Raw genomic sequence first — 27,054 nt, 5'->3', positions numbered from 1 at the left:
AATCCTCCTGCTCCTACAGCCTGTTACATAGAACCTGAACCTTTAGAAATATGTGTGAATAAATGAATGAATGCATAAATGAAAGATAGGACAAAGAAATAACTGCTTTTCTCACGGTCTTGAATATTATACTGTGGACAGCACATAAATGTAACATATGCATCCCAGGAGGAGAAACTCATAAAGTTCTAGAAATCAGAGCCTAAAAATTTCTTGAAGTAAGCAAATTTGTCTGGCTCTCCTAAGAACTGGCTGATTTCACAGAAGTCTGGGCAATATCACTTTTTATTTAAATAGATACTGGAGACTGAGATAATTTTATTTCCACAATTAGATCAGGAGTTTCCAGAGGACTAGAAACTCTTTTCCTTTCTCTTCCGTATGTTTCTTTTTTTTTTTTATTGGAGTAAAATTACTCTACAAGTGAGGAGACAGTAAGGGTCATTTCTAGTAACTACTTTTGTGGACATTTTGCCATCCTGGATTCCCACATCTGGTATAGAACCCCATGGCTTTCAGGCTGCGTGTGACAGTGGAAAAGGCACAATCTGAAGTCAGAAGACCTGGGTTTTGGTTCTAGGAGTTCCAGAATATGTGGGTGGATCCAGGCACAATACCTCTCCGCTGAGTCTCTTAATGTATGAAATGGGAAAAATGATACTTGTTCTCCCTGCCTCCCCACAGTGTTATGAGGATCAAATGTGATTTCATGTGTGAAAGTAACTTACAAATGGAGACGTTCAGTAGAGAAGTAGGTGTCATCATTTAAGTAATTAGAAGGCATCAGCTCTTAGGATGGCTTGGAGACTGGTAATAATTTTTTAGAATTCCCAAACTAAAAACACTGCAGTAAGTAGTGTGGGGAGAAATTAATGATTCCAAAGCACTTCTCTGCCTTGTTCTAGATGATAGCTAATCCCACTAAAGGGTTTATTTTTGAAAGCAAGATTCTAATTATTTTCTAGAGGCAGTGGGCAAAAGGAAGACTTGTTTGTTTAGAATTATTTTAAGCTGGATATGTGGGGAAACAATTTTATTTCTGGATCCTATAATGAATGAGTTTATAGTAATTCAGCAAACATTTGCCAGAAAATGCCTAAAGCCAGCTCTATTAAATAAAAAGAAATTAGTAACATGCTACAATCCACCACACAGGAGCTACAAAAAACATTTCAAGATTTCAAGCAGAACTGCATCATGCCCATAGGAGGCCAAAAAAGCCACAGGAAGGGCTTTACCGCTCATCGGAGGTTTGTAGTCGGATCCTAGGTCTGGCAGACGGCTTCCTTTCCCTGCAGACCCTGAGGCTGAAGAAGAAGAACTCATGTCAATAACAACCCAGTCCATTGGTGTGACAAGTCTACTTCATAGCTAGTGAATGTTTTCTACAAAAAAAAAATTTTCAGTCTACTCTGTCCATGAGAAAAGGAAGTAGCACGCACACAACAGGGGAAAATATAGCCTATTTGTGCAAAACAAACTAAGGTATAGCTTTCTATGCAATGAGGCATCTGAAAGGCTGACACCCTTGTTCCATGGCTGTATCTAGGGTGTAACAAAGCTGCCCCTTGCTGTTAAGGTTTCTCTAGCCCAGGAAACATTTGCTGAAATACTACCCAGAGCACTTATGGCTAAAGTAGCTTCTCGTGGAAAAGGGACTAAGGGGACCAGTTAGGTTAACTTCTGCATTAAAGAAATGGACTCTTCCAAGGGACCAGCTATGTTGATCTGGCCTAGTGGGTGTCAGTAGTGTTTGGATTCTTTTCTCAAAATATAAAGCTGCCTTTCCAAATATAAAGTTACCCTAATGGGAGCAGGAAGGCAACTGGACGTTCAAACTGGGTTCTCAGTTCTTGCTCAGTCAACCTAAATATCCAAAGATAAAAAAACCAAAGTCTTCCCTCTAGTTGCTCACAAAGGACATTGTCTCCTAATCCATCATCATGGAACATAACAAGTGAGGCTGCTGACCTTGGGCTTGGGACCACCTCATAAGCAGATCTCAGAAAACACAAAGATCAGTTTTTTAGAAATTTATACTCTTGGTCTTGAATTTTATTCTTCACATTTATAGAAAAAGCTGCCTTGTAAGGCAAATATAAGGAGTCCGTCCCCAGTAAAGCAAAGGTATTCCTCAATCCAAAGTCTGGGGCCAGAAGGCAGTCTCATACTTCTTTTGAAGAAGTTTGCAAGAACTGCAAAGTAGAGCTGTTCCACATAGTTAATAGAGCACAGTGCGTAACTGACTGCCTGCACCGCAACACTGGCTCCATCATGCACTAACTGTTTGACTTTTGGCAAGTTATTTAGCTATTATTTTTGGGTCTTAGTTCCCTCATTGTAAAACAGTGATAATAATGGTACCTACTTCATGAAATCGTTGTGAGGATTAAATGGAAATTTAATCCTATAAAGTATTTTGAATACTGCCTGACACACAGTAAATGTTCAATAAATATTAATTACTAAATAAATCCTTAGGGAAGAATATTATCTTATCCTTTGCAGAGGTAAAGAGCATGAAGCTTCAGAAAACACTTATAAATGAGAGTTATTTCTACAAGATAAAGCTTGACTGGAAATGCATAAACCAGATGTGTTGCTGTAAAACATTACAGCTAATATCAAGTACTGCTATAAATGATCAGACTTGGAGGAAATGGAAGAAATTAAAATCTGAAGGTTTCTGTATGAGTTCATTTAATGAATAAATCTAGAAATGAAAACAGTATTTTCTATGTTTCCAGAAGCTCAAAACCCCCAAATAAGGTCTCAGGTATCCAAAAGGGTATATTCTGGAATTTAACTCAGTCCTTGACACTTTCCCATTGTCCATACTCATTACTTTATCCCTTTACTTCTGACGCCATCATTCCTCCCAAATGGCACACACCATATTTCAAGATTCCAGTTTTTCTTTTCACTGTGATAAGCTGGCAGAGATGAAACAGTCCTTGTGAGGCTCTTCATATTTAAGTGTACTTATTTGTCAGGTAGCCCACATTTAAGCCAAACTATCCAGAGTAACATATTATGTAAATAATTGCCAATGAACACACTTTGCCAAGAAACCGAGTGGCTTAATTCCTATATTTCTTAACATTTTTCCTTTATATTTAACCTATGAACAAGAAATTCCAGGGATTAGCCAAACACCAAAAATAAATATGGGCAAAGAATTTTAAATACCAAAGGTGCGGTGTAGCTGAGAATTGCACCCTGGCTTATGGGGTGAAGTGAGGGAAGAACAGTGAGCACATTTATATTCTGTGCATATTCAGTCTAGTTACTTTTCTATTCTCAGGCTTAAGTCAAAGGTTCTACCATGATTAGGGTGCCTTACACACAGACACACACACACAGACACAGAGATATGTTTGCAGTTTCTCTAACATACAACAAAAGGCTCATTGAATGCAAACACATTTCTAAAGCACTAAAACTTGAAACTTCAAATTTTGAATCTTCCTTGCCATTAACCAAGATCCAAAGACTCCGTATTTCTAGTAACTACTCCTAAAGAATAAAAGCAACCATCAAATTTACTTTTACTGCTCTTAGTATAGAAAACAGATACCAACTTTAGCTGACTTCCCAGAGATGAAAATCACAAAGTATAGTTACCTCTCCACCATAGCAATTGCAGTGAAGAGACTACACTGACAATTTCAAGAATGGTGACACTGAGGCCCAAGCTTCCTAAACTTCCACTGTAAACTGTCTCTATCCTCTTTTAAAATAAGCAGATATATTTAAGAAAAGAAATGGAAAAACAGCTCTGAATTAAGCTTACAACAAGAGAATAGAGACCACTAATTTTGTCACAGATAATCACACAATTCAGTAGGGTACACTTGTAGATTTTCTGTTGGGGGGAGGAAAAGAGGGTATTCACTGAATTTGATTCAATTTTTCACTTAGAGATGTTAATAAAATTCTAGATGCTACAAATATGACAAATTGGTATGCTTGTTCTCATCATGGCCCAAATCCCTATCTGTGTTACAGAATTTCAGTATCTTAGAGCAAATGATAATCTGGCCCACATATAAGGCCAATCTCCTACAGCAGAAGTTCGACTCAGTTTTTTTCCTGCCAGTCTATTTAGCTTCTAAGTATCAATAGATTCCCCAGCTTTTCAGATACTCCAAGTGCCACAAACATGGACTCAACTCTACTGTGGCCAATAAATATTTGATTTTTAACACATGGTACTGGTACTGATTTTCAGGAAAAAAACCCCCAAAAAACCCAAAAAGCTAATAGTAGGTCACAAAAGAGAGGAAAGGAAAGAGAGGCCATCTACTCATTTACCTTGATCATTAGCCATTTTATCAGAGGAGTCCGCTAACAGGCCAAGCACAGGGGAAGAAAAAAACAAGAGCAAGGATCACAAGCTTTGAAGATGGGACAGGCAGAATTTTTAAAGGAAAAAGTAAAAACCCACAAACTTCCGAACACGTTGAGTCTTGTTTTTCATACTAACAGAAAAGAAATCCATGTATGGTTTCCATACTTCCAGACTCAGTTCCTGACTTTTATTCCTAAGCTTACTTGGTTCAATATTTTACCTTCACGTTCTTACCTAGAGTTTTCTCTAAAGGGCCCCTTTTAGTCTCTTTCTCTCTACAAAGGTCCATGAATAAGCCTTTCAGGTTAAGAGCCTGCATGTGTTGAAAGAGAATCATCCATCACAATAAACATGCTACTTCGCTGTATGGGAACCAAGAGAATCCCATCTGATCTGACTGGTAAGAACTTTTAGATCACTGTGATTCATCTGCCTCAAACAGCCCGAAGTCAAGAGTTCCCCTGTAAATTATATGTTTAGGTCAGTAACCTAGGGAACATTGATTTGGTAGTCAGTGGGTGGGATCATTTTGAGATAAATGCTCACACTGTGGCTCATAAGCGCATCATCAGGACTTCCTGTATCATCCACAGTCTCTACATGCTACAGTGACATGTGCACGCATAGCCCCACTCAAGAGACACACAATGAAACACTCTGTTTGGGAGGCTTTACCTTTGGGTGTTCTGAACTGGACAGCTTCAGACATGGGCCCCATGCCCTTTGAGTTCCGAGCTTGGATTTTGAAGTAGTATGGTGTGTCAAGTGTTAATTCTTGTATCTGGTGAGTCAGCCTGTTTCCCACAACAGGCTCAATAACCCAGTCGTGTATCTCTGCATTCACGTCCGTACTGTAATATATGATGTAACCTATCCAAAGGAATTAATGGGAAAAGAAATCTTATTCCTGCTTTTTCTTTTGCAATCAGTTAAGTCAATAAAGATATATGTTACAGCATATACAAATAGAGAACTAGTTACAGATTAAATTAGCAATGGTAAAATGCATTTTAAATGCTACACTAAACATAATATAGAGAAAACCACAATTTCAACAGTGCCAGACTGTAAGTTACCATCTATATCTGCAGCTGAAGTAATAAAAGTAAAGATAAAAATATAGGGTTAAATATTCTCATAAGCTAGGAAATTATATAAGGAAAATAACCTAATCATCATTCCAACATCCTATACTTCAAGGGTCTACAATTAACTCAATGCAGTTTTGAAAACTAGTAACTAGTAACGGCCTGACAATGCTATATATATATATATATATTTCTTAATTAATTAATTTAATTTATTTATTTTTGGCTGCATTGGGTCTTCGTTGCTGCATGTGGGCTTTCTCTACTTGTGGCAAGCAGAGGCTACTCTTTGTTGTGGTGTGTGGGCTTCTCATTGTGGTGGCTTCTCTTGTTGCGGAGCACGGGCTCTAGGCGCGTGGGCTTCAGTAGTTGTGGCTCACAGGCTCAGTAGTTGTGGCTCACGGCTCTAGAGCACAGGCTCAGTAGTTGTGGAGCACGGGCTTAGCTGCTCTGCGGCATGTGGGATCTTCCCGGAGCAGGGCTTGAACCTGTGTCCCCTGCATTGGCAGGTGGATTCTTAACCACTGCGCCACCAGGGAAGCCCAACAATGCTGTTTTAACTCTCACCAATGTGATTTCCGAGGAGAAAAACTCCTAGGAGATGCGCAGCCACCTCTGCTAAATTCTCCCAAACTTGGGGTGAAGTCACAGTGAAACGTCACCTGATACATCCACCAGAGGGCACTCAATCTCCATGGCTGAGGCAGGAAGAACCACAACCACAAGCCTACCTGACCTGTGCACTGCATCATTACTGGTTTTAAAGACAAAACAAAATGTAATCCATGTCAAGTCATGCTTAATTCCTTTATGGAAGAGGCACATTCTAAAACCTAAATTAAAAATTTCATAAAGACTTGGGATTTATGGAAAGGGATTCCTATTGAAAGCCAAGGCAGGACAATGCTAAGAAAGGCCTTCAGTTTCCTTAGGCTGCCTTATTCATACAAAGAAACTTCAGGAGGCATACACCTACCTGGAGCAGAGGCAGGTTTTCCTCCCTGATAAGGGCAAGGAAGGCATAGTGCCCTCTACTCTGAAAAAATTCAAGGTCCCTTCAAAGGCCTAAGCCAACTCGGCCTTTTAACTCTAGTTGTAAGAGCACAGGAAGCTGAAGTAGCAGCTCTGGGTGAAAGAAGAAACTAAAAGCCTAATGGCTTTTTTTGGCTTCTGGGTAAAAGAACTGAGTTTATATTTATTGGGTATTATCCTGTAGAATTAGGCAGGGTCTTTAATCTCAAAGCTGGTCATCTAGTCAAGAGATAGAGAAGAACAGCTTTCCTGAGGAAAATAAGTATGTCCATTAGTTCCACTATGACCAAAGGCTGTCTAGTGCAACCCATGACCTTCAGGCTTTCATGCAACATGGGTCAGAACAACCAGCTAGTGAATCATTTTTATGTCACTAAACAGCACGTCCTTGCTCCACCTTCCAGGACCATCATGACTCACACCTCATAAAATGGCCACGGCAGGGCTTCCCTGGTGGCGCAGTGGTTGAGAGTCCGCCTGCCGATGCAGGGGACGCGGGTTCGTGCCCCGGTCCGGGAAGATCCCACGTGCCGCGGAGCGGCTGGGCCCGTGAGCCATGGCCGCTGAGCCTGCGTGTCCGGAGCCTGTGCTCTGCAACGGGAGAGGCCACAGCAGTGAGAGGCCCGCGTAGAGCAAAAAAAAAAAAAAAAGGCCAAGGCAGCTTTAAGACCCCCACTTCTCCTAACAAGGAGGCACTCTCCTGGAATGCTTCTGCCAGGCAGGAACAGGGAACAGTCACACGCTCAAAGGCATCTTAGGCCTCTTACCTGTAATTTTGCCATTGGCTTCAGAGGGAGGCTGCCAATTTACAATGATGGTCCTAGGTTTTCCCTCTTTACTCACAACTGTCACATCCTTGGGTGGAGAAGTAGGAACTACAAAATAATAATACTTTCAATAACTCCCATCCATTTCAATTTAATTCACCCTTTCCTCAACCCTTTCCATTTACAAGGCACAATGAAGGGCAGAGGCAAAAAAGATAAAGCCTCCTGGCTTCAAAGAATTCACTGTCTATCTATAAATGGCTCCAATGAAAAGAAGAATATGCAAAGTACCAAAGAGGAAATACCGCACCATGAGGATACAGAATAGGCACCCAGATGGGGAGGTCAGGGATATGCCTGCTGGTTAGGGAAATCAAAAGGCATTTGTAGGCCCTGCTTGATAGATCGGGAGACTGAAAATGAGAAATGTTATATAATGTGCCCAAGATGACATTTTCCCCCCAATTTGGATTGCTTTGTTAGAATAGTTTTAAGTATAAAGTAACTTTCTCTCTACCTATAGTACGTAAACCAAATAGAGTGTTTGAAAACCACCATTCCCCCAAAGAATAAATGATTTACAAATTGATGGGGGTTTTTTTATGTTAAATTTACGCTGAAAAGATACTGTCAACTATTGAAGGTTATTGCTCTGAAATGTAAAGCTGTTTATGGAACAGAGAAAACAAAAAAATAAAAATGACAGTGCATCTGTATTTCCATGTTACGACTGAAAACTTTTAATGTACTAGTTGGAAAATAAGCAAAGTAAGGATATCCTTAAATTTACTCTTCTCTTCCTAAAATACTGGAATTCTCCTAGTATAAAACGAAGTGAGCCCAGTGAAATGCAAACTCCTGATGGAGTATCATTTATTATCTAATGGGCTGGAATGAAAGCATGAAGATATTCTTAAAACTGGCAAAGAAAGCAAACTCAAGGTCTATTTAAGCTTTTGTGCATTATATTTCTTTCTCTCCAAATCTATCCCCTTTTCTCTGCAGGAAATTCAACCAACTGTGAAGATAAAAAGACATCAGGGCCAAACCCAGTCTACGGAGACTTCATAGCTCCATTTTTTTCATTATTCATTTAAAAGGGAGAAAGAAATAGGAGGGTGGAATAGACAGAGCTTCCCAACGGTTACACACCTCGCCATGCTAGGGAAGTACAAGGGGCAGAAGGGTAGGTCTACCAGTGAGCAAAAAGCAAGCAAAATCTTAAAACTGGATGGCTTGCTTTCCCCTTGGTTTATGTAGCTGTCTTTTTTCTTTCATGTTTACTTACAGAGAAAAACCCTAAGAATACTCCAGTGGAATATTTTATAAGACACTAACCAGTTTGCAAGAAAGCTCCTAGGGCAGGCTTGGGAGGTTCTGGTAAAGGGCTGAGGCTCTAGCAAGCACAGCATTGGTGAAAGGCAGGCCACTTCATCTTTTCTATCTCAATTTCCCAGTAAGGCAAGGTTAATAACCGTAATTCCTTAGATCTACACAGTGCTTTACAGTTTACCATGTACTTTGTTTATAGGGTACTTTATTTTACCCTATAAAGTAGGAAAGGCAGAGATCACCTCTCTTTTATAGATGGAAGAGACAGATTCAGAGAGGCTGGATGACTTGCTTATGATCACAGTCAATAGATGGTTGACCTTGGAGTTGAACTCAAGTCTCATGACTCCTAAAATCTAGTACACTTTGCATTATATTGTCCTGCTATTTGCTAATGTTCTTGTACAACGATGAAAAAACATAATTCATCAGCTGAAAAAGCAAACACTGAACTCCAGCTGTAGCTGCTCACTGTGTTCTGTAAATATGTCAATTCATGCACTCAATTCTTTCCTTGGGTAGTAAAAACAGGTGATGAGATGTCTTATGACTTGAGATATGGCACAACATTAGCACGGACTTTCACTGGCTTTCACATCTTGCAAAGAGAAGACATGCCATGTGACAAAGTTCTGACAACACATACCTAATTCAAAAGTGGTCCCATGTGCTGTCATACTCCACGTGCTTGATCTTCGACCTTTGGTCACCATCACAGAGAATTCATAGAGTGTATTTGGTTTTAAACCAGTCACCAAATAACTCAAAGTCGTTGCATTAGCATTCTGGAAATATATGAATCAAGAGCTTCAGAGTCAGAAAGTATCAAGAATTAGGTTTTCAACCAGAACAAATGCGCCAGTACCTTATACTTGGTGTTTGCTGGGATGTTGGTTTTCCATCGGACTGTGTAGTATCGGGAGTCTGTAATCTTCTGGTGTTTGGGCAGTGAGTTGTCTGCCCATGTAATCCTTATGGTGTCATGACTCAGAATGGAAGCCTGAACTCCCACTGGTGGCATCATGGGAGTAGGATCTGGCACTGGAGTGTATGGAGCATTAATAACAAATAAATCAACTTCAGAAGTGTCTGGGTAAAAAGTAATTAAAAAATGGAAGTGCCATTTTAACATAAACAAAAATAAAAGAAAAGGGAAATGCAGGGTAATATAATGGAATGAAAGGTGAGAAATGGAGAAAGAGAAAGAGAATCCAGAGTTAACAGATAACCACCATTCATTTAAAAGAATATTTCCACTTGTGTTCTTTCAGGAAAAAATTGCAGGAAAGCATCTAGAGAAACAGTAATTAACTATTTTCTTCTCCTGTATTCTGTATGTATATTGAATAGGTATATAAAATTTGGTAATCCAGTGATTATATTAATGTATTCAAACTTGAATTTTCTTTTTCCTAAAAAATTTCCTTTAAATTACTTGAAAATTCTACCTCCTGTCCAAAAAGGATCATTAAAAGATGAAAACTGCTTTTAACATCAAGGGTATTCTTTCTAAACAAATAACACAAAGCTCATGACCTGTTTTAATATTTCAGTGACTATGGTTGAATTTTTGGGACATGGCTTATCAATGGGTATCACTGGACATGTAGGGGTCCCTACTCTAAAACATCAGTCCTGAATATCAGCCAACAGCAACTTAGCCTGGCCTTGGTATTGGACGTATCTGATACCCATGCAGGGTCCAGTTCAGATCTGCTGATGTCCTGGGTCTAAAAGAAGTGCAGCAATATGGCTCACATGCAAATAAAGCAAAGGGAACTCAAGGGCATTACTCTTCGTAGAGGAAAGGTAAGCTGACGCCACGCAGGAATATTTCCACCCTTTCTCCAGTAGACTTAGAACAACCCACTGATGAATCCCAACCAGTTATGGGAAATGCCATAGTTATTAAGGGTCTAAGTGACACAGCCTTTATGAACTCTAGAAATCAGAGCACTTATTTGATAGAAAGGAAAGTCTATACTCATGTGCTGTCCCGCACCATATGCAACAGACACATTCTCTAAGCATCATTGTCAAAACAAAGGCCAGAATGAGCACAAAGGCACCATGAGCCCACGGCAATACAGCAGCATCCATCTGGGCTTTCCCAACTCTTGGCCAGTTTTCTAAGTATATACACACTGATTTATTTTAAGTGAAGGTTTTAAAGTGGGTTTCCCACATAGTTACGGTGACTAGTCTTTTCTATACCCTAAAATCTGAAATGGCATGGGCCTTGTTTATGAATAATTGCCAAGCTAAAGAAATAGTCTCCATTTGTGTATTTCCTACACAATGAATACTAAAAATAACACAGGAACAGCATACGTTGTAATCAAGGGCTTTGTTCAAAGATCAGGACACATATCAGTTAGTTACAGAAAATGCACCTTCAGGTGCAAACATCGCCAAGACTTCTTTGAGAACTTTTTTCTTAATTGTAACAACTCTTGGAAAAGATAACTAGGTTACATGACTTATGAACATTTCCCCCTTGTATATTTCTAGCCATGTTATATTTTTAAGTCACATAAAAGAAAATAATTCTGAATTTTTTTTTATTATAGACTGATTTAAGAAAGTAGCAAACCACTTAAATATTCTTTTTCATCTTACTTTTTTTCCTTTCTGAAATACCAAAGCTATTTTTAAGAGAACTTATAAACTGTAAGCACACAGGAGCAGAAGACAGGACAGAACTATCAAATATGTAGCAATGGTGCTGGTGTTTTTAAGTAAAAGCATAAAAAAAGAGGACAGAGATTATCTTTTTAAAACAAATAATGCCAAATCCAGACTATTAAGCAAAGTATCCAGAATACATAGCAGGCAATACAGATTCACAATTTTGAGAGTCAAATAGAAAAGAGCATTTCTGAAAGTGATAAATTCTTTGGTTTTCAGTACCCTTTAGAAAACTTTGCAATTCTAATATATTCACTTCAATGAACTTTCTCATTCAAATCTAAATCACGTTTTACATAATCTACAGAAATTCTACATTATTCTTTTAAAGATATTTTAAATAGATTAAATTACAAAGAAAAATAATAAATATTTGATCTCTTTTGTAATAAATGTACAGTTGATCAAATGGATAGTACATATGACTTCATACTTTCTATAAATAAAGGGTATAAGAAACACATAGAAAAATACCTTCCCAACTAACTCAGGTGACTAATAAAAAAAATGTTGGATTCACCAATCATATACATTTATTCTATCAGTAACCTATATATTCCCTCAGAGATATGGAGATCCTTTCATTTTTTTTCTCATTTTAGTTATAACTCACATGACCAAAAGATGAAAAATCGTTTTTAATTCTCTCACGACTATGCTTTCTAGATCCCAACATATTAAAAACATGTGTTACACATTTACATAGATTTGTTTACATGACAGGACTGTTAACATTTTCTGAAAAGCAAAACAGGGATTCATAGAACTTTCCATGTTTAAAGCCCATTTATCTTCCTATTTGAAGCCTGTACCCTAAATTGCCATATACTTTTCCTTTCACTGATACATATGGGGCAGGCCTCATGCCAACATTCTACTTAAGCTGCTGGAAAAAATGCTGAAGACCAGAGATAGACAGGGTACCTTACCTGTGTGAGGTCTGGTCACAGCACTCTCATAGAGGGGGATACCTTCACCCACATTGTTAAACGCTTTCAGGGTAATCACATAGTGAGAGCTGGGATCTGAAGGAAAGAAACAAGTGGAAACACTTAAAAAAATTCTCACTACAGAATTAAAAAAATCACGGGTGATGATGCATAATCTTAACTGCAAAAAAAGCCAGGAAAGATTTTTAAATTTTTTATGTGGGATTATTCTGGGGGTGGGGAGGTATGGAGATGGCAGCATACAGAGTATATAGAAAAACTGGCTGGGATAAACTTCCTGGAATCAGTCCCAGAGTCAGGCTGACTGTTCCTGAATCCTCTCTTGGCTTCAACTAATCAATGGTTTAGTGATGTTATTGTATAGTGAAGAGCTTGGATTAAAATGAATAAATAAGATTTTCATGTGCTGGAAGCCCATAGGTGGAGCTTGGAATTAAACAAACCCCTTTCCTTCTCAGGAGGACAGCAACTGGAACAGCCAAGCTAGACAAGTAGGAGACAAATTGTTAACTCAGTTAACTGCTGAAGATCCTTAACTCTCTGGGGTGCCTCCAAATCCAGGAATGCCAACTTAATCCAGCCTTCATGCAGACTTCTTGGTTGGAAAAGACATGGCCCAGAATTTCAACCAGCTAGGAGGTGATGCTGCAGGAAATGTAAGACTGAAAGAAACACTCTTCCAGGTGATCATATAAAATGCTGCTAGTCAGACTTAGTGAAAAAGAGAGGTATTAAATAGTTGGAATAGTATTCATTCTCCTACTGGCTAAGGGAAATCAGGAAGAGTCTACTTTATCACATTCCTGATCCAGGCAAGGTTTAGTATGGGTACTTCAAAAGTCTAGCTTCAGAAATGAAGACCTGGGCTCCACTGAAGTGTTGCAGGGGGAGAAGCTGACCCATAACACTCACTTCTGGCAAAGTTGGGTTGATTTCCAAAGTGGCCACACCTCAAGTGGCCTGCATTACTTTAAAAGCTGCTTGGTGGTCCATCCTCTAGATACCAGTGAGCAATATATAAAGGCACCTGGTCTTCCAATGTGAGAAAGAATTGACAACAAATGGAATCAACGAGACTTAGTACTTGACTGGCAGGAAAGGGTGCTGATATGGGCAACATGGTGGAAGGTGATGGCATTCACCGAGATTGGGGACAGAGGCAGAGCAACTACGATACACATTTTCCAGACTTGATTCTAGGCCCCCTTCTCTTCCTACTCTTCACTCTCTCCCGATGTGCTTTCATTTATTTCCTTGGTTGGATTAGCACGTATGTGCCATCAAGTGCAAACTAGTCCTGACTTTTCTTCTGAGCACCAGACCTCTATGTTCAACTATCTGAATTTCCACTTGGATGTCTCAAATCTCTCTCTCTCTCTCCTTTCTCTGCTCCTTCAGCTGCTCCAGTTTTCCCTAGAGTTCATAAATGGCATGACTACGCAACCTGCTGCTCAAGTCAGAAACCTGGGAGTCATTAAGACCTCTCCCTCCTCCCCTACACAAATGATCAAGCCTTGTTGATTATACCTACTTGCTTCTCACCACTCTGCCTTGCTCCCTGGGCTCCATCTTTATTGGCCATCCCTCAGTTCACTGAGCACTATGTGCTCTCTTACTACTGGGCTGCAACATGTGCAGCTGTCCCTTATGCTGGGGACACATGCCACCCTTCTTTACTTAGACAATGCCTATTCATCTGAAAGGGCTCTTCCCAGACTAGGATTAGCCTCTCTAGTTACATAGCCTGTGGCACCTCATTTCTCTTCCTCAGCACTCTAAACAATTTCAATTATTTAGAAATTGTATTATTTCTAATAATAGAGATCATGTCTGTTTGATTCTTTGTCTCTAGCACAGGGTCTGGGGTATTTGCTGATTGATTGAAAGTTTTCAGGAGAAGATATTAATTTTTTTTTTTTTTTTTTGCGGTACGCGGGCCTCTCACTGCTGTGGCCTCTCCCGCTGCAGAGCACAGGCTCCGGACACGCAGGCTCAGCGGCCATGGCTCATGGGCCCAGCTGCTCCGCGGCATGTAGGATCTTCCCGGACCGGGGCACGAACCCGTGCCCCCTGCATTGGCAGGCGGATCTCAACCACTGCGCCACCAGGGAAGCCCGATACTAACTTTAATTTTGATTAAATTATGATAGAATATGGGACATATCCCAGTGCAAATACCCATCAAGCAGCTCTTATGTGAATAAATGAATTCCTAAAAGTATTTCTCAACTGCTGACTTTTGTTCAATACTATATGCATCTTATATGCATCTTAGCTCTATCTGTGATGATAAATATAGCAAGCTTATTTTACTTTATGCAAAATTAATTTTTTGCTACTTCTCAATGTACACTCTCTTAACTAATAAAATCTGTTCACTGTTTTCAGCACATACAGTGCTCCTTCTCATCTCTTCTTTTCAACCACTGTTCTGACTCAGTCTTTCAAGTACAGGTCAAGCTTCTTCCCTGACTGCTCTACTGTGCCAAACCACCTTTTCCTTCTCTGAACATACTTCACTTCAACTCATCTCATTGTTTCCTGTGTTTTACATTTCTTCTCCGATTAGACTGAAAGCACCTGAAAGTCAAAGACCATGTACTGCCTGCACTGCAGAGGATTTTCGTTTCAGTAGTTTCATAAAGGAAACAGTAGGAGTGGGTCACCACAGAGATATTTTTATCCTATCTTATTCTTTTGCTCTCCTACAATTGCCTTATAAGACCGTTCGTGTGGGGAACACTTCCTAGGTTAACTGTGCTGTTTCTTCTTGAAAGGAAAAAGAGAAAGGCTACTCTGTTTTTGAATAAAGCATTAGATTGCTGCTTATTTTCTACCAGAAAAGATGAAGGTAAGTAATTTGTTGGACACCTAAAATTGTCCTTAGGAAAGATATTTACAAAGAAATGATGTGAACAAAAAAGTTGGCCAGGGAAGATTCTGAATTAAAAGGCAAGTCTTTCAAAGAAAGATCTCAATAATGATATAATCCAATTTGGAAAAGTAATTATATCTACCCAAGTCAATTCATTTTCTATTATAAAATATTAACTATATCTCAAAATTTTGGCTTTGTAATTCAACTTTGAGGCATAATTAGTATGAACTAAAATGTACCCATTTAAATGTACACTTTTAATTTTGACAAATATATACACCTGTGTAATCATGACCACAGTCAAGATAGAGAATATTTCCAACACTCCAAATAATTCCCCTATGCCCCTTGCAGTAAATTTCCACCACCCCAATTTCCAGGCAACCACTCATCTTGCTGTGTCACTATAAGTAAGTGCTGTCCCTTCTGTAATTTCATAAAAATATAGTAACACAGTATGTATTCTCGTGTTTGGCTTCTTTTGCTCAGCATAATGTTTGTGAGATTTGTTTTGTTGCGTGTATCCATAGCCTATTTCTTCGAATTGCTGAGTAGTATTCTACTGTATGGATATAGTATAATTTACCATTTACTTGTTTACCCCCTTTAGATTATTATAAATAAATATATTATGAACATCTGTGTAGAAGTCTATGTGTAGATATGTGTCTTTATTTCTTTTGGTTAACTATTTATGAGTGGGAATGTTGGGTTGTATGGTCAACGTTTTAAGAAACCTCCAAACTGTTTTCTAAAGTGGTTGTACCATCTGATATTCCCACTAGCAACCGTGAATTCCAGTTCTGCATCCTTGCTGATATCTGGTATTTTCAGTCTATTAAATTTTAGCAATTCTAGAGGTTGTGTAGTGATATTGCATCGTGGCTTTATTTGCATTTCTCTGATGATTAATGAAGATGAGCATCTTTTCATATGCTTATTGTCCACTCATATATCATCTTCCTTGGTGTACTGTCCATCCAAATCTTTTGCCTACTTTTTTATTGGATTGTTATCTTCTTATTGAGTTGTTAGAGGTGCTTTTTTTTGTTTGCTTGTTTGTTTTTACATCTTCTAGACAGAAATTCTTTGTCAGGTACTTGAATGATGAGTACTTTCTTCTAGTCTCTGGCTCACCTTGTCATCTAATTGGTGTCTTTCCAAGGAGAAGTTTTAAATCTTGAGGAAGCCTGATTTATTAATTTTTTATTTTTAATTTGTGCTTTTTTGCATCCTAAGAGATCCTTGCTACCCCAAAGTCATGAAGATTTTTTTTCTGTTTTCTACTAGAAGTTTTATAGTTTTAACTGTTGTATTTAGATCTGTTTTTGTGTATGGTATGAGATAAGGGTCAATGAAGGTTCTTTTTTCTTTCTCATACAGATATGCAATTATTCCCACACTTTTTGTTGAAAAGACTATCCTCTTCCCACTGAATTATCTCAGTATTTTTGTCAAAAATCAACTGACCATATACGAATGGATCTATTTGTGGACTCTATCCTGTTTCACCTACCTTTTACATAAACACTATCACAATGTCTCCGTTACTGTAGCTTTATAATAAGTCCTGAAATCACGTCGTGTGGGTCTTCTAAACTTTATTCTTCTTTTTCAAAAATGTTTGGCTATTCTAGCTCTTTTGATTTTTCATGTAAATTTTAGAATAAGTTTATCAACGTCTAGAAAAAAGTCTACTGGGATTTTACTTGGGATTGCATTGGAGAGGACTGTCATTGTAATATACTGTTTTCCAATCCATGAACATGATATCTCCATTTATTTAAGTCTTCTTTAATTTCTCTCAGCCATCATTTTCCACTCTTCAGTGCACAGATCTTCTATATATATATATATTTAAAGTTTATTCCTAAGTACTTCATATTTTTGATGCTATTAAGTGGTATTGTTATTGTTTAAAATTTTTACTGGAGTATAGTTGATTTACAATGTTGTGTTAGTTTCAGGTGTACAGCAAAGTGAATCTGTTATACATATATATCCATTCTTTTTTTGATTCTTTTCCCATATAGGCCATTACAGAGTATTGAGTAGAGTCCCTTTGTGCTGCACAGTAGGTCCTTATTAGTTATCTATTTTATATATAGTAGTATGTATATGTCTATCCCACTCTACCAATTTATCTCTCCTCCCCCTTACCCCCTGGTAACCATAAGTTTATTTTCTACATCTGTAACTCTATTTCTGTTTTGTAGATAAGTTCATTTGTACCCCTCTTTTTTAGATTCCACATATAAGCAATATCATATGATATCTGTCTTTCTCTGTCTGACTTTACTCACTATGACAATCTCTAAGTCCATCCATGTTGCTGCAAATGGCATTACTTTGTTCTTTTTTATGGCTAATATTCCATTGTATATATGTACATCTTTTTTATCCATTCCTCTGTTGATGGTGGTATTGTTATTTTAATTCCAATTTCCAATTGCTTATTGTTAGTATGTGGAAATACAACTGTTTCTATATGTTGACTTTGTATCTTGTGACCTTTTAAACCCAGTTATAGTTTTAGTAGACTTTTTAATAGATTCCTCAGGATTTCTACCCCGGTAACAATGAGCATGTATAGTGCTCAGATATTGGTTTCTAAATTTCATTTATAAAAAATCAGGAGCAATAGCTGATTCAAGGGCAAAGGCTAGGAAAATACCAGATAAGCCTGTAACATCTTACTGTGTCAAAAAGAAAGAAAGTGTTCAAAGAAAGATGGGAGATGTCAAACAGAGAAAGAAACTAGTCATAAAGAGACTCCCATTGGCCACTCTTTCACTATGGAAGAGAAGGAAAGCTCTTTCTTATCAAAGAATGCTAATAAATGTAGAAGAAATAATGGAATTAGGAAATCACCACTTGGGAAACACCACAGTAATAACTGTTAACTAAAGATTCTAAAACTAGTGAGTAAAAGTTCAACAAGAAACAAGATATTTACAAAGATTCAAGGTACCTCCCCTACAAGGTATTTTGTAATTATGAAGGAAAAAAATAATTTTATAGTGGAGAAATGTGGAAGATACCAAGTGGTTAAAATTAACATCACTAGCATTAGACTCTCATGTGCCTCCTGATATGATGTACTGACAAGAACACATGCATCTATGTCACTCCTTCCAAAAATGCATAAGCTGAATGTAATGAGGAAATATTACACAAGTCTAAACTGAGGAACATTCTATAAAATATAAATGGTCTCTATGTATTTTACAAAAATGTCATAGTCATGGAAGTCAAGAAAAAAACAAGGAACTGTTTCATATAAAAGAAAACTAATGAGAAACAATAAATACAACATGTGACACTGCAACAGAAAATAACGTTTTTCTTTTGTTATAAAGGACATCAATGAGACAACTAGTAAAATATGAAGTCTATAGATAGTTTCACAGTTAATTTGCTCATTTTGATAACTGCACTGTGGTTATATTAGAAAATGCCCTTATTTTTAGGAAATGCAAATTAAAAGTAAACATGAGTGGATATAGAGGGGCATCATGTCTGCAACTTACTTTCAAACGGTTCTGAGAAAAAAAAAACAGGTACATATAGCAGATAAAGCATATGTGGTAAAACGTTAACCTTTGGGGAATATGGGTGAAGGATATATAAAAATTCTTTGTACTATTTTTGAAAGTTTTCTGTAAAAATAAAATTATTACACAATAAAAAGTTAGAAAGATAGAAATCACATGTGCGATTACTTCCTCTACTTAGCACACATACCCAGATTTTCGATGGTGTAATAGCGCTGTTTATAGTCCACTTTTATGGTCTGGGCATGAGGGCTGCCAATGCCATAACCAATGGCATAACCTCTGACCACAATGTTCTGATTCTCCGGAGGTGTCCAGCTTACTACGATGCTAGTGACAAGTGGGCGGACGTGAAGAGAACTAGGCACTTCGGGGACACGAGTTTCTGGGAAGGAAAACAGAAAAGCAGGATGATATCCAGAGCCACTTTCCTTTAGAATATTTCATCATGCTTGAGAAATGGTGTTCAGCCTTCTGCTTTGGGGCTAAGTCTTTTCCATTTTGCCCAAGAATTCAAAGAGGATCTGTATGTACAGTAAAGTATGGCCCATGGTTTTACTGCAGTCTAAGAAAACAAACTCAAACAGCCTGAAATACAAAACACTGCAGTATTAATTTGGAAGGGAAGAGAAAGAGATCCAAGAACGTCTTCCCAATGGAGAAAAACAAATAAATTGTCTTTCAATTGTTACCCATTCCTCTTGGTCCTACATCTGATTCCCAAACTCTACCAGGTGGAATGAGAAAGGCACAACATCAACTAATTAGAAGCCTGCTGTCAACAGGTGATCAAGTATCATATTACAGCAATGATATCAATTATTTACTTCCCAAAGTAATATGGTAAGTCAGAAAATATGAAACTTTAGAACCACAAATTGATTTAAATGGTGGGAGACTAAGAGGCTTTAAAAGGTGGCAATTTACAGTAACTTTCACATACATTATTTTAAGGCATAAATTTCTACCACTATTTAAAAATTAGTAAACAAAGAATTAGAGTAAATACCCAGGTCTTTTGTCTTTTAAGTGCAGTACCTGTCTCTGATAAAGGTACATACACACACCCACATGGAGTTACTGAATAAACAGGTGAGAAAAAGGGAAAGATTTCCAGGACTAAGGGAAGATGGAAACTGTAACTGAAATAAAGGCACAATTTATGTGGTTCAGCCTTAAATTTTAGATCATTTATCTATTTGATGGCCTTGGTAAAAAAACAGACTTAAAGCACTTGTACATTTTTACTTGTGCTGGTTCTGCTTAAAGGGACGGTTCTCTCTAAAAAAAAAAGAAACATTCCAGGAGACTTGCTGTATTACAGGAACGACAGCAGTATAAATCCACTAAAGTTCACAGATTTAAGCCATATACACCCAAAATCTGTGCCTTTCCAGTCTGACTCATTTGACTTCAGTTAGTACCTAGCCTGTGCCAATCATGCCAATTGTTGTTCTTACCATCTAAGTCACTTTCAAAAGTTTCAGCAGACAGCCAGTCAGTAGCAGGGCCTGTACCATTGATTGTTAGAGCAGCCACTCGGAAATTATATTCAGTCCCCCGATCAAGACCTGCAACCCAAACGACAGAAAAAAAAAAGGGGCTGAAACAAGAGCTTCGGAAAAACAAAAGATCAGCAATCTCTCATTAAAGCAAATATCTCATCCACCAACTTAATAAAAAGTTACTGTCTAGATAACATTTCAGTTAAAGTTAATACAGAACAAGCAATACATAAATACAGCACAGAGGAGCTCCTACCTCTGAAGTAGAGGCTAAAGCCCACAAAATCCAAGAGGAAAACAAAATGAGTAAAGCTCCCAGGAGACTTCAGATCTTTTAAAAGAGCTTAAAGGCATCTTAGAGATCACTTAATGCAATCCCTTCATTTTGTTACTAAGGAGGCCAAGGCCAAAAAGAGGTCAAAGGAATGAAAGAGTTACAACAAAGGAACAAAGTCAGTTGGTCTCAAAAGACACCAAAGACCAGAAAATAACGCAGAGGTATAACACCTACCAGTTTACCTCTGTTCTCTGGGCCACCCCATAACCACAGTGGAAAAAATTTTAAACATCAAATATGGCCTAGAAATCTATTTCTCAACAGCCTATTGCCCATAAGTATATACTATAAGTAAAGAGAAATAAAGCCTTTCTACTATGCAATCTTTCATATTTACTATCAGCTAACAAAGTACCTGATATACCAATGTACCAAAGGCAACAAAGATCTACATGTAAAAGTCTACCCTACAAACTGGGGTAACAGTCAATAATATGGTCAGCTATTCATATATTCATGCTTCCATTTTTTTCTCTCTCTCTTTTTTTTTTTCGGTACGCAGGCCTCTCACTGCTGTGGCCTCTCCCGTTGCGGAGCACAGGCTCCGGACGTGCAGGCTCAGCGGCCATGGCTCACGGGCCCAGCCGCTCCGCGGCATGTGGGATCTTCCCGGACCGGGGCACGAACCCGTGTCCCCTGCATCGGCAGGCGGACTCTCAACCACTGTGCCACCAGGGAAGCCCTTTTTCTCCTTTTATTGTGTTAAAATACATATAACATAAAATTTATCATCTTAGTCATGTTTAAGTGTACGGTTCACATGTATACATTTTTAGAGCACTTAGATTCTAGATATTGTGATAGGTCTTGTAAGGGTTATGAAAAATTATCCTACCTCCCCATATTCAAATAACAGCATCTTTGGCCAGCAACATAGTACAGAAACTCCAAAGAGAGAGCTACTGAGAGAGAAGTTGTCTAGGATGCAGGATGAGCCCTTGCTCAGTTAATCAATCCTGTCACGTGGTGTGAGAGGAGAGATGGCAGGGGTTCTGTCCTCTGCAGGCCCATCCTGATTCTGTTTGTCCACAAGAAAGCAAGAAGCAAGACAGGAGGAGAAGCAGAACGGCTGGGGCCAAGTCAGTTTACCCTCTCTGTCTCCTCCCTGCACACACTGAACAGGACGTGCCAGAGTGGGCTACACAAGCATTTGTAACTTTAACAGACAACACACATGGTTCAACTGAGGACCTGGAAGAATTCAACCAATCAGATTATCATTCCCTCTCCTCTGGGGAGTTGGAATGTAAGAGAGGGAGAGAGCAAGTGAGAGAGAGAGTGCACATAAGCAGGTGCAAGTGAGAGAGACGTGTGAGTATAGAGGCTGAGCTCCTCTCCCTCAATATAACCTAGAGAGCTCATCGACTAAAACCAAGGCACTCGATTCATATTATAAAGATATGGCAGAATGTGTTTAGTGCTGTAAGTGGTACAAAAAGAAGACACAACAATTACTTCTGGCTAAAACTTAAAATCCTATAATTTGTTGTTCAGTACAGGATCTTGGGAACCCACACTGTTCTCTAATACTTATCAGCTTCAAGTTAATGCTTCAAGAGAACAATGATCTCCACTTTTGCTCATCATTGTATACTCAGTGACAGTACCTGCTAATAAAAGTTCAATAAAGTCTATTAAACAAATGAATGAATCTAAATATGATTTTAAAATGCAAGAATTTTCTTGATAAAGAAAAGGCTATTTTTATGATGAAAGTGGTACTCTGCTTATACATCAAATGTTCCACTGAGAAAACGAATAGTATCCTCATGGGCAAGGACTGTATCTACTTTTATTTATTAGAAAGAAGAAGAGTGCCTGGTATACAATAAATATCTACTATTAAACATTCAAAATAAAAGCCTTATCTTTGGGAAATGTTATTTATCTGTGTCTGGAGTAAAATTAGACTGACTTTTAAGAACATCTGTGACCAATTTTGCTGTAATGCTCCTTTGGTGAGACTTCTTAGCAACACCCCTACAGCCATATTTACCTGCTGCAGCTTAGAGCTATGGGGTTATGAGAGGAAACTAGAAGACTGAAAGATACCCTTGAAGACAAGCATTCACCTTCTCCTATTTTGAAAGAAGTCAATCTCATCCATGAGGTGAGGAATACAGAGAAAAGCTTGCTGGTTTACTGGAGTACAGTTTTTCACTGTCACTGGCTCTCCAATTTTTAGAAACCTATACCTATACAGATTATATGGATTAGGGTTCATTTTTATCAGGTGTGCCACTTGCTCTGTTGCACACAAAGGGAGAACTATACAAAAGGGCTATCCTTGACAGAATTTTCTAGAACTTTATTATGTCTGTAGAAGCAAGAATGATTATTGCATGGCTGTGGCTATTCACAAATGTTGTTTCAGGCCACCTATACCTGAGTGGTGTCAGCGTTATAGAAGTCATTTTGTAGGTCTCTGCTACCAACTAGACTGAGTGGATTCTTTGCTTATATAGCTTTGTTTTACCTTTCAGATTACAAAAGAGTTATAATGTGTGTGTGTGTGTGTGTGTGTGTGTGTATGTATATATATATATATATATATATATATATATATATATATATATATATTCAAAAAAGAAAACATGGAGAACAAAGAAAAACACAAGTAAGGCAATGAAACTCAAACGCAATTTCACCAGAGATGGCAGAACCTGTAAGAGTGTTTTCCACTAATTTTTATCAAGTCAGAAGTAGAATGAACTCTTACAAATTGTTTTAAACCATTTTTGCTTTGTATAAGTCAAGGGCCCAGAGCAGTCATTAGACTAGCACAATTCAATGTTTGAGAGAGACACCATCTCCTAGCTTTCGCCTATGTGCAAAGCAGCTTACCTTCAATCAGCTGTGACAGCTGTGTCCCAGTCACCAAGGTCTCAGTGACATCGCTCTTTCGGGAGGCCTTTCGGTAGCGAACCTTGTAGCCAGTGATCTGCCCATTTTGTGTGGCCGGAGGAGGTGGCTGCCAGTGAATCACAATACTCTGGGAAAGACAAGATTACAGGGAGAAGACCAAATATATCAAATCTTGGTCCTGTTTTATGTATTATTACTCTGAATTCAGTGTGTAAGAGAAGGAACCATAAAAGCAACAGAGTGTTCAGACAGTTTTACTAAGTTATTTAATAATCACTCAAAAATAGTGTTTAATTTTAAAACCATCAAAGATCAAATGGGGAGACTGTATTTGTGGGCAGTATATGCTGGGCACTTGATTTATTTTGCCAGAATGAAGACATAGGGCAAGAGTCTCAGGAAAGTTTTTGAAGGAAAACGTAAGGTCAGAGGCATGTGGATTAGGAAGTAAACTACTGTTAGGTGTAAGGTTCTCTTCTACTTCCACTGTAGCAACAGCTAAATTAGACAATTTCTGTCTAAAACTTTTCAAAGAGGGGACTGTTAATTACCAGCTGGTTGTTTCTTAAAGGAAAAGGAGTCCCATAGTCCTTTTTGAAAGAACTGACCGTCTCAGTTGTCTATGCAGCCCAGTAGGGGTTTTGGGCGTCTGAGAGGCACACATGGCCTTCAGTGCACAGTGAACTTGACCAGGAGGGACAGCTTCAGCAATGCAACCATCTGACAGACGTCTACCTTTGATTCACACTGGGCTCACCTCACCGTACTAAACAGGCTATGGTATCATAAACAACAACTTACTTCTTTCTACCTGTCACCAAGGTTCCGGATGGTTAACATCTAGGATGTCATGATTTACATAATAATAGCAATGTACTTGAAGAAAGGCTAAAGTAATTTTTGCACAACAGAAAGGCAGTAAAGTTGAACAGAATCAACCAGAGTTGGCTTCTAAGCCCAGCTTTAAACTGGCAAGTGTAATATCTATGTTACTTTATTTCTTTGCTTGATTATGATTGTTTTGATACAGAATCTCTCTATTTGCCCTTCTGAGGCAAATAGAAAATGAACAACAGCAATATAAAGTTTTACCTTTGAATTTCTTACTTCTAAAGACAGATTCTGAGGAGCAGCACTGGGAACTGCACAGGCGAAAAAAAAGAAAAGAAAAGAAAAAAAAATTTCAATCACTCAGGCATCACCCATCATGTGACTGTTCTTGGCTGGACTTTATACAAATGCATATCTCAAACACTGATATACAACCTGAAGGTCTAACCCAGCAGCCAGTGCCCTCATGTTGAAAGTATCTGGACAAGGTGTGGGGCCATATCTGATTCATTTAAAATAATGAGACCCGTTCACATATGCACCCATACCCAAGTCAGGCTGTACCTTTGGGAAATCAGGTACTTATTTCAAGGATACGATAGTGACTGTAAACTTTTCTAGACCGCAAATACATTCTGAATCTTTAATGTATTCTTTTGAATATTCTTGGGAGTAGCATATCTTTATCTTGGGATACATTTTCTGGAAACAAGTCTAATGACTATGGCAAGTGAATCAACTGGGTAATATCACTATGAGTCCAAAATGTGATGTACACAAATCAATGAGCTTGGCTTTCTTGTGGGGTCCTAAACTGGTTTTAAAGGCAGCTTCCAGGTAAAGCAAAGAGATGTTTAAGCAATGACAGTCCAGTTAAGAAACCATCTGGCTTCCCAAGGGAACTATGTAGCAGGGAACACTCATTCAGATGTGAGAAGTTTGGGACCGTTGGTTAAAAAACAGCTGTATAACTTTAGCTTCTCACATATTAGAAGATAAGACAAGGGTATCTCAAAGTTTATGGTCCACACACCCTCCAGTGTCTCCTTTTGTAGTAATTATAGGAAGCAAAGAAAATTTAAGTAAACCTGATTAGTTTCTTCTCCATCACAAAATGCTAACCATGGCTCTTCTCTCCTAATCCATCCATGGAAATTTCTCCCTCCCGTTCTCTGACATTTGGTGACCAGGTATATAACTAAGTGCCCACTGCGCTATAGGCTTCTGGAGGACAGAGACGATTTCTTGTTTGCTGTTGAATCGTGTGCTAACAACAAAGTACATCAGGCCTCAATCAAGAGATCCAGGCACAGAGGGTCTGGAGAAGGACTTGGGAACCTGTGTTTTGAAAAAAGTCCATAGATGGTTTTGATCATCTCCCTGTTAAGAACCTCTGACTTAGCTGAAAAGGCACCAACATAATTGTTGTTGCTGTCTTCTTCTTCATCATCATCACCACTGCCACCATCATAGCTAAGATCTGCTGCATGCTCCTACATGACAGGTACTTAATCCTTAAAACAATCCTACAAAGGAGTTTCTATTATTATTCCCATTTTATAGATGAGAAAACTATAGATGCAGCTCAGGAGAGTTAACTTGCTCAAGGTATTTGTTTCAGCTGGTGTAGGAACTAAGATTTATCTTACTCCAAACTGCTGCCCTTAACCACCATGCTGAGACACATTCAGTTCCCATGACAGGCACTGTAGTCAGCATGCCAAGCCACTTAATACAGCTGAAAGTGGTTCATGGGTAGATTTAAGAGTCTACCTCAAAAAACAGGGTAATGTAGTTGGCTAACCAAACTACAGTTTGCATTTATTTTTCCCAACTTTTTATCCTGAGAAATTGCAAACACAAAGAATGACAAGAAGAATACAATGAACACCATGCATTCTTTTCCTGGATTCACCAATTGTTAATATTCTGCCACATCTGCTTTATTTCTCTCATTATATTTATACAAACATGTTTATCTATCTACATATTGTTTCTGGATGGCTGAGAGACAGTTACAGTCATCATGATACTTCACTCCTAGATACTACAGTATGTATCTCCTAAGAACAAAAACATTCTCCAACAAAATGATAATACAATGATCACATTAAAAATCTAATCAACACAAAAATATTACCTAATAACATATCTAATATGTAATACTGACTGATACTATACCAACCTAACATTAAGTAATTGTACCAAGAGTGTCCTTTTTAGCTGTTTTAACTCCCAGAATCAAAGACCACACATGTTTTATTTTATTTCATCTGTCTTTACTTTCCTTTAATCTAGATTCTAGAATGACTCCCCTACCTTTTTTGTTTTTTTCAAGAGACTACTATTTTCTAAGAATTCAGGACAGTTTATTTAATTATTTGCAGAATGTCCATCAATTTCAATATGTCTAGTTATTTCATCATGATCATATTTAAATTAAACATTTTTGGCAGGGATACAACATAGAGGTGAAGTTATATCTTTCTCGATGCAACATACCACATGATGTCAGTCTGCTCCTTTGTTGGTGATGTGATGTCTGACTACCTGCTTAAAGGAGTCAAACTATAGCTTCTAAGGCATGCTTGTTTATATATAAGGGCTATACACATATACACACATTTTTAAGAAAAAGACATTTTTGTTAACACTTGGATTTAGCTGAGTTTCAGGACGTAATACATACACTAAGTGCAATAAACTGCTATTTTCTGTTCTACTTTTAAGACATTTTTTAACAATGCTGATCTTGACCAACTCAATCTTGTTGGCAGGCTGTACTTTGAAAACGACTGCTTTAGGGTCATGGGTATAAGCAAATATTCAGTCACAGGTGAGAAATAAACTGTCACAAAATCCTGAGGAATGTAAAA

General features: G+C 38.2%; 1 protein-coding gene across 5 annotated transcripts in view; it reads right to left on the bottom strand.

Moving 5' to 3' along the window:
* Window positions 1-27,054, bottom strand: part of NEO1 (neogenin 1) — a 246,175-nt gene that overhangs the window by 22,617 nt on the left and 196,504 nt on the right. For all 5 annotated transcript variants that reach the window (XM_081229240.1, XM_081229243.1, XM_081229241.1 and 2 more), the window contains exons 12-21: window positions 24,440-24,489; window positions 23,327-23,474; window positions 20,101-20,211; window positions 18,831-19,025; window positions 12,188-12,283; window positions 9,436-9,611; window positions 9,217-9,355; window positions 7,239-7,346; window positions 5,027-5,221; window positions 1,239-1,307 (exon numbers count right to left, since the gene is read on the bottom strand). In XM_081229240.1, coding sequence (XP_081085366.1) covers window positions 1,239-1,307; window positions 5,027-5,221; window positions 7,239-7,346; window positions 9,217-9,355; window positions 9,436-9,611; window positions 12,188-12,283; window positions 18,831-19,025; window positions 20,101-20,211; window positions 23,327-23,474; window positions 24,440-24,489 — 1,287 coding nt within the window. The remainder of the gene's footprint in view (window positions 1-1,238; window positions 1,308-5,026; window positions 5,222-7,238; window positions 7,347-9,216; window positions 9,356-9,435; window positions 9,612-12,187; window positions 12,284-18,830; window positions 19,026-20,100; window positions 20,212-23,326; window positions 23,475-24,439; window positions 24,490-27,054) is intronic.

The sequence above is a fragment of the Mesoplodon bidens genome (genome assembly GCF_964165515.1).
Source record: "Mesoplodon bidens genome assembly, chromosome: 3".
Taxonomy (NCBI): domain Eukaryota; kingdom Metazoa; phylum Chordata; class Mammalia; order Artiodactyla; family Ziphiidae; genus Mesoplodon; species Mesoplodon bidens.
The sequence above is the reverse complement of the archived record's forward strand: the minus strand, read 5'-3'. Positions and strand labels throughout refer to the sequence as shown.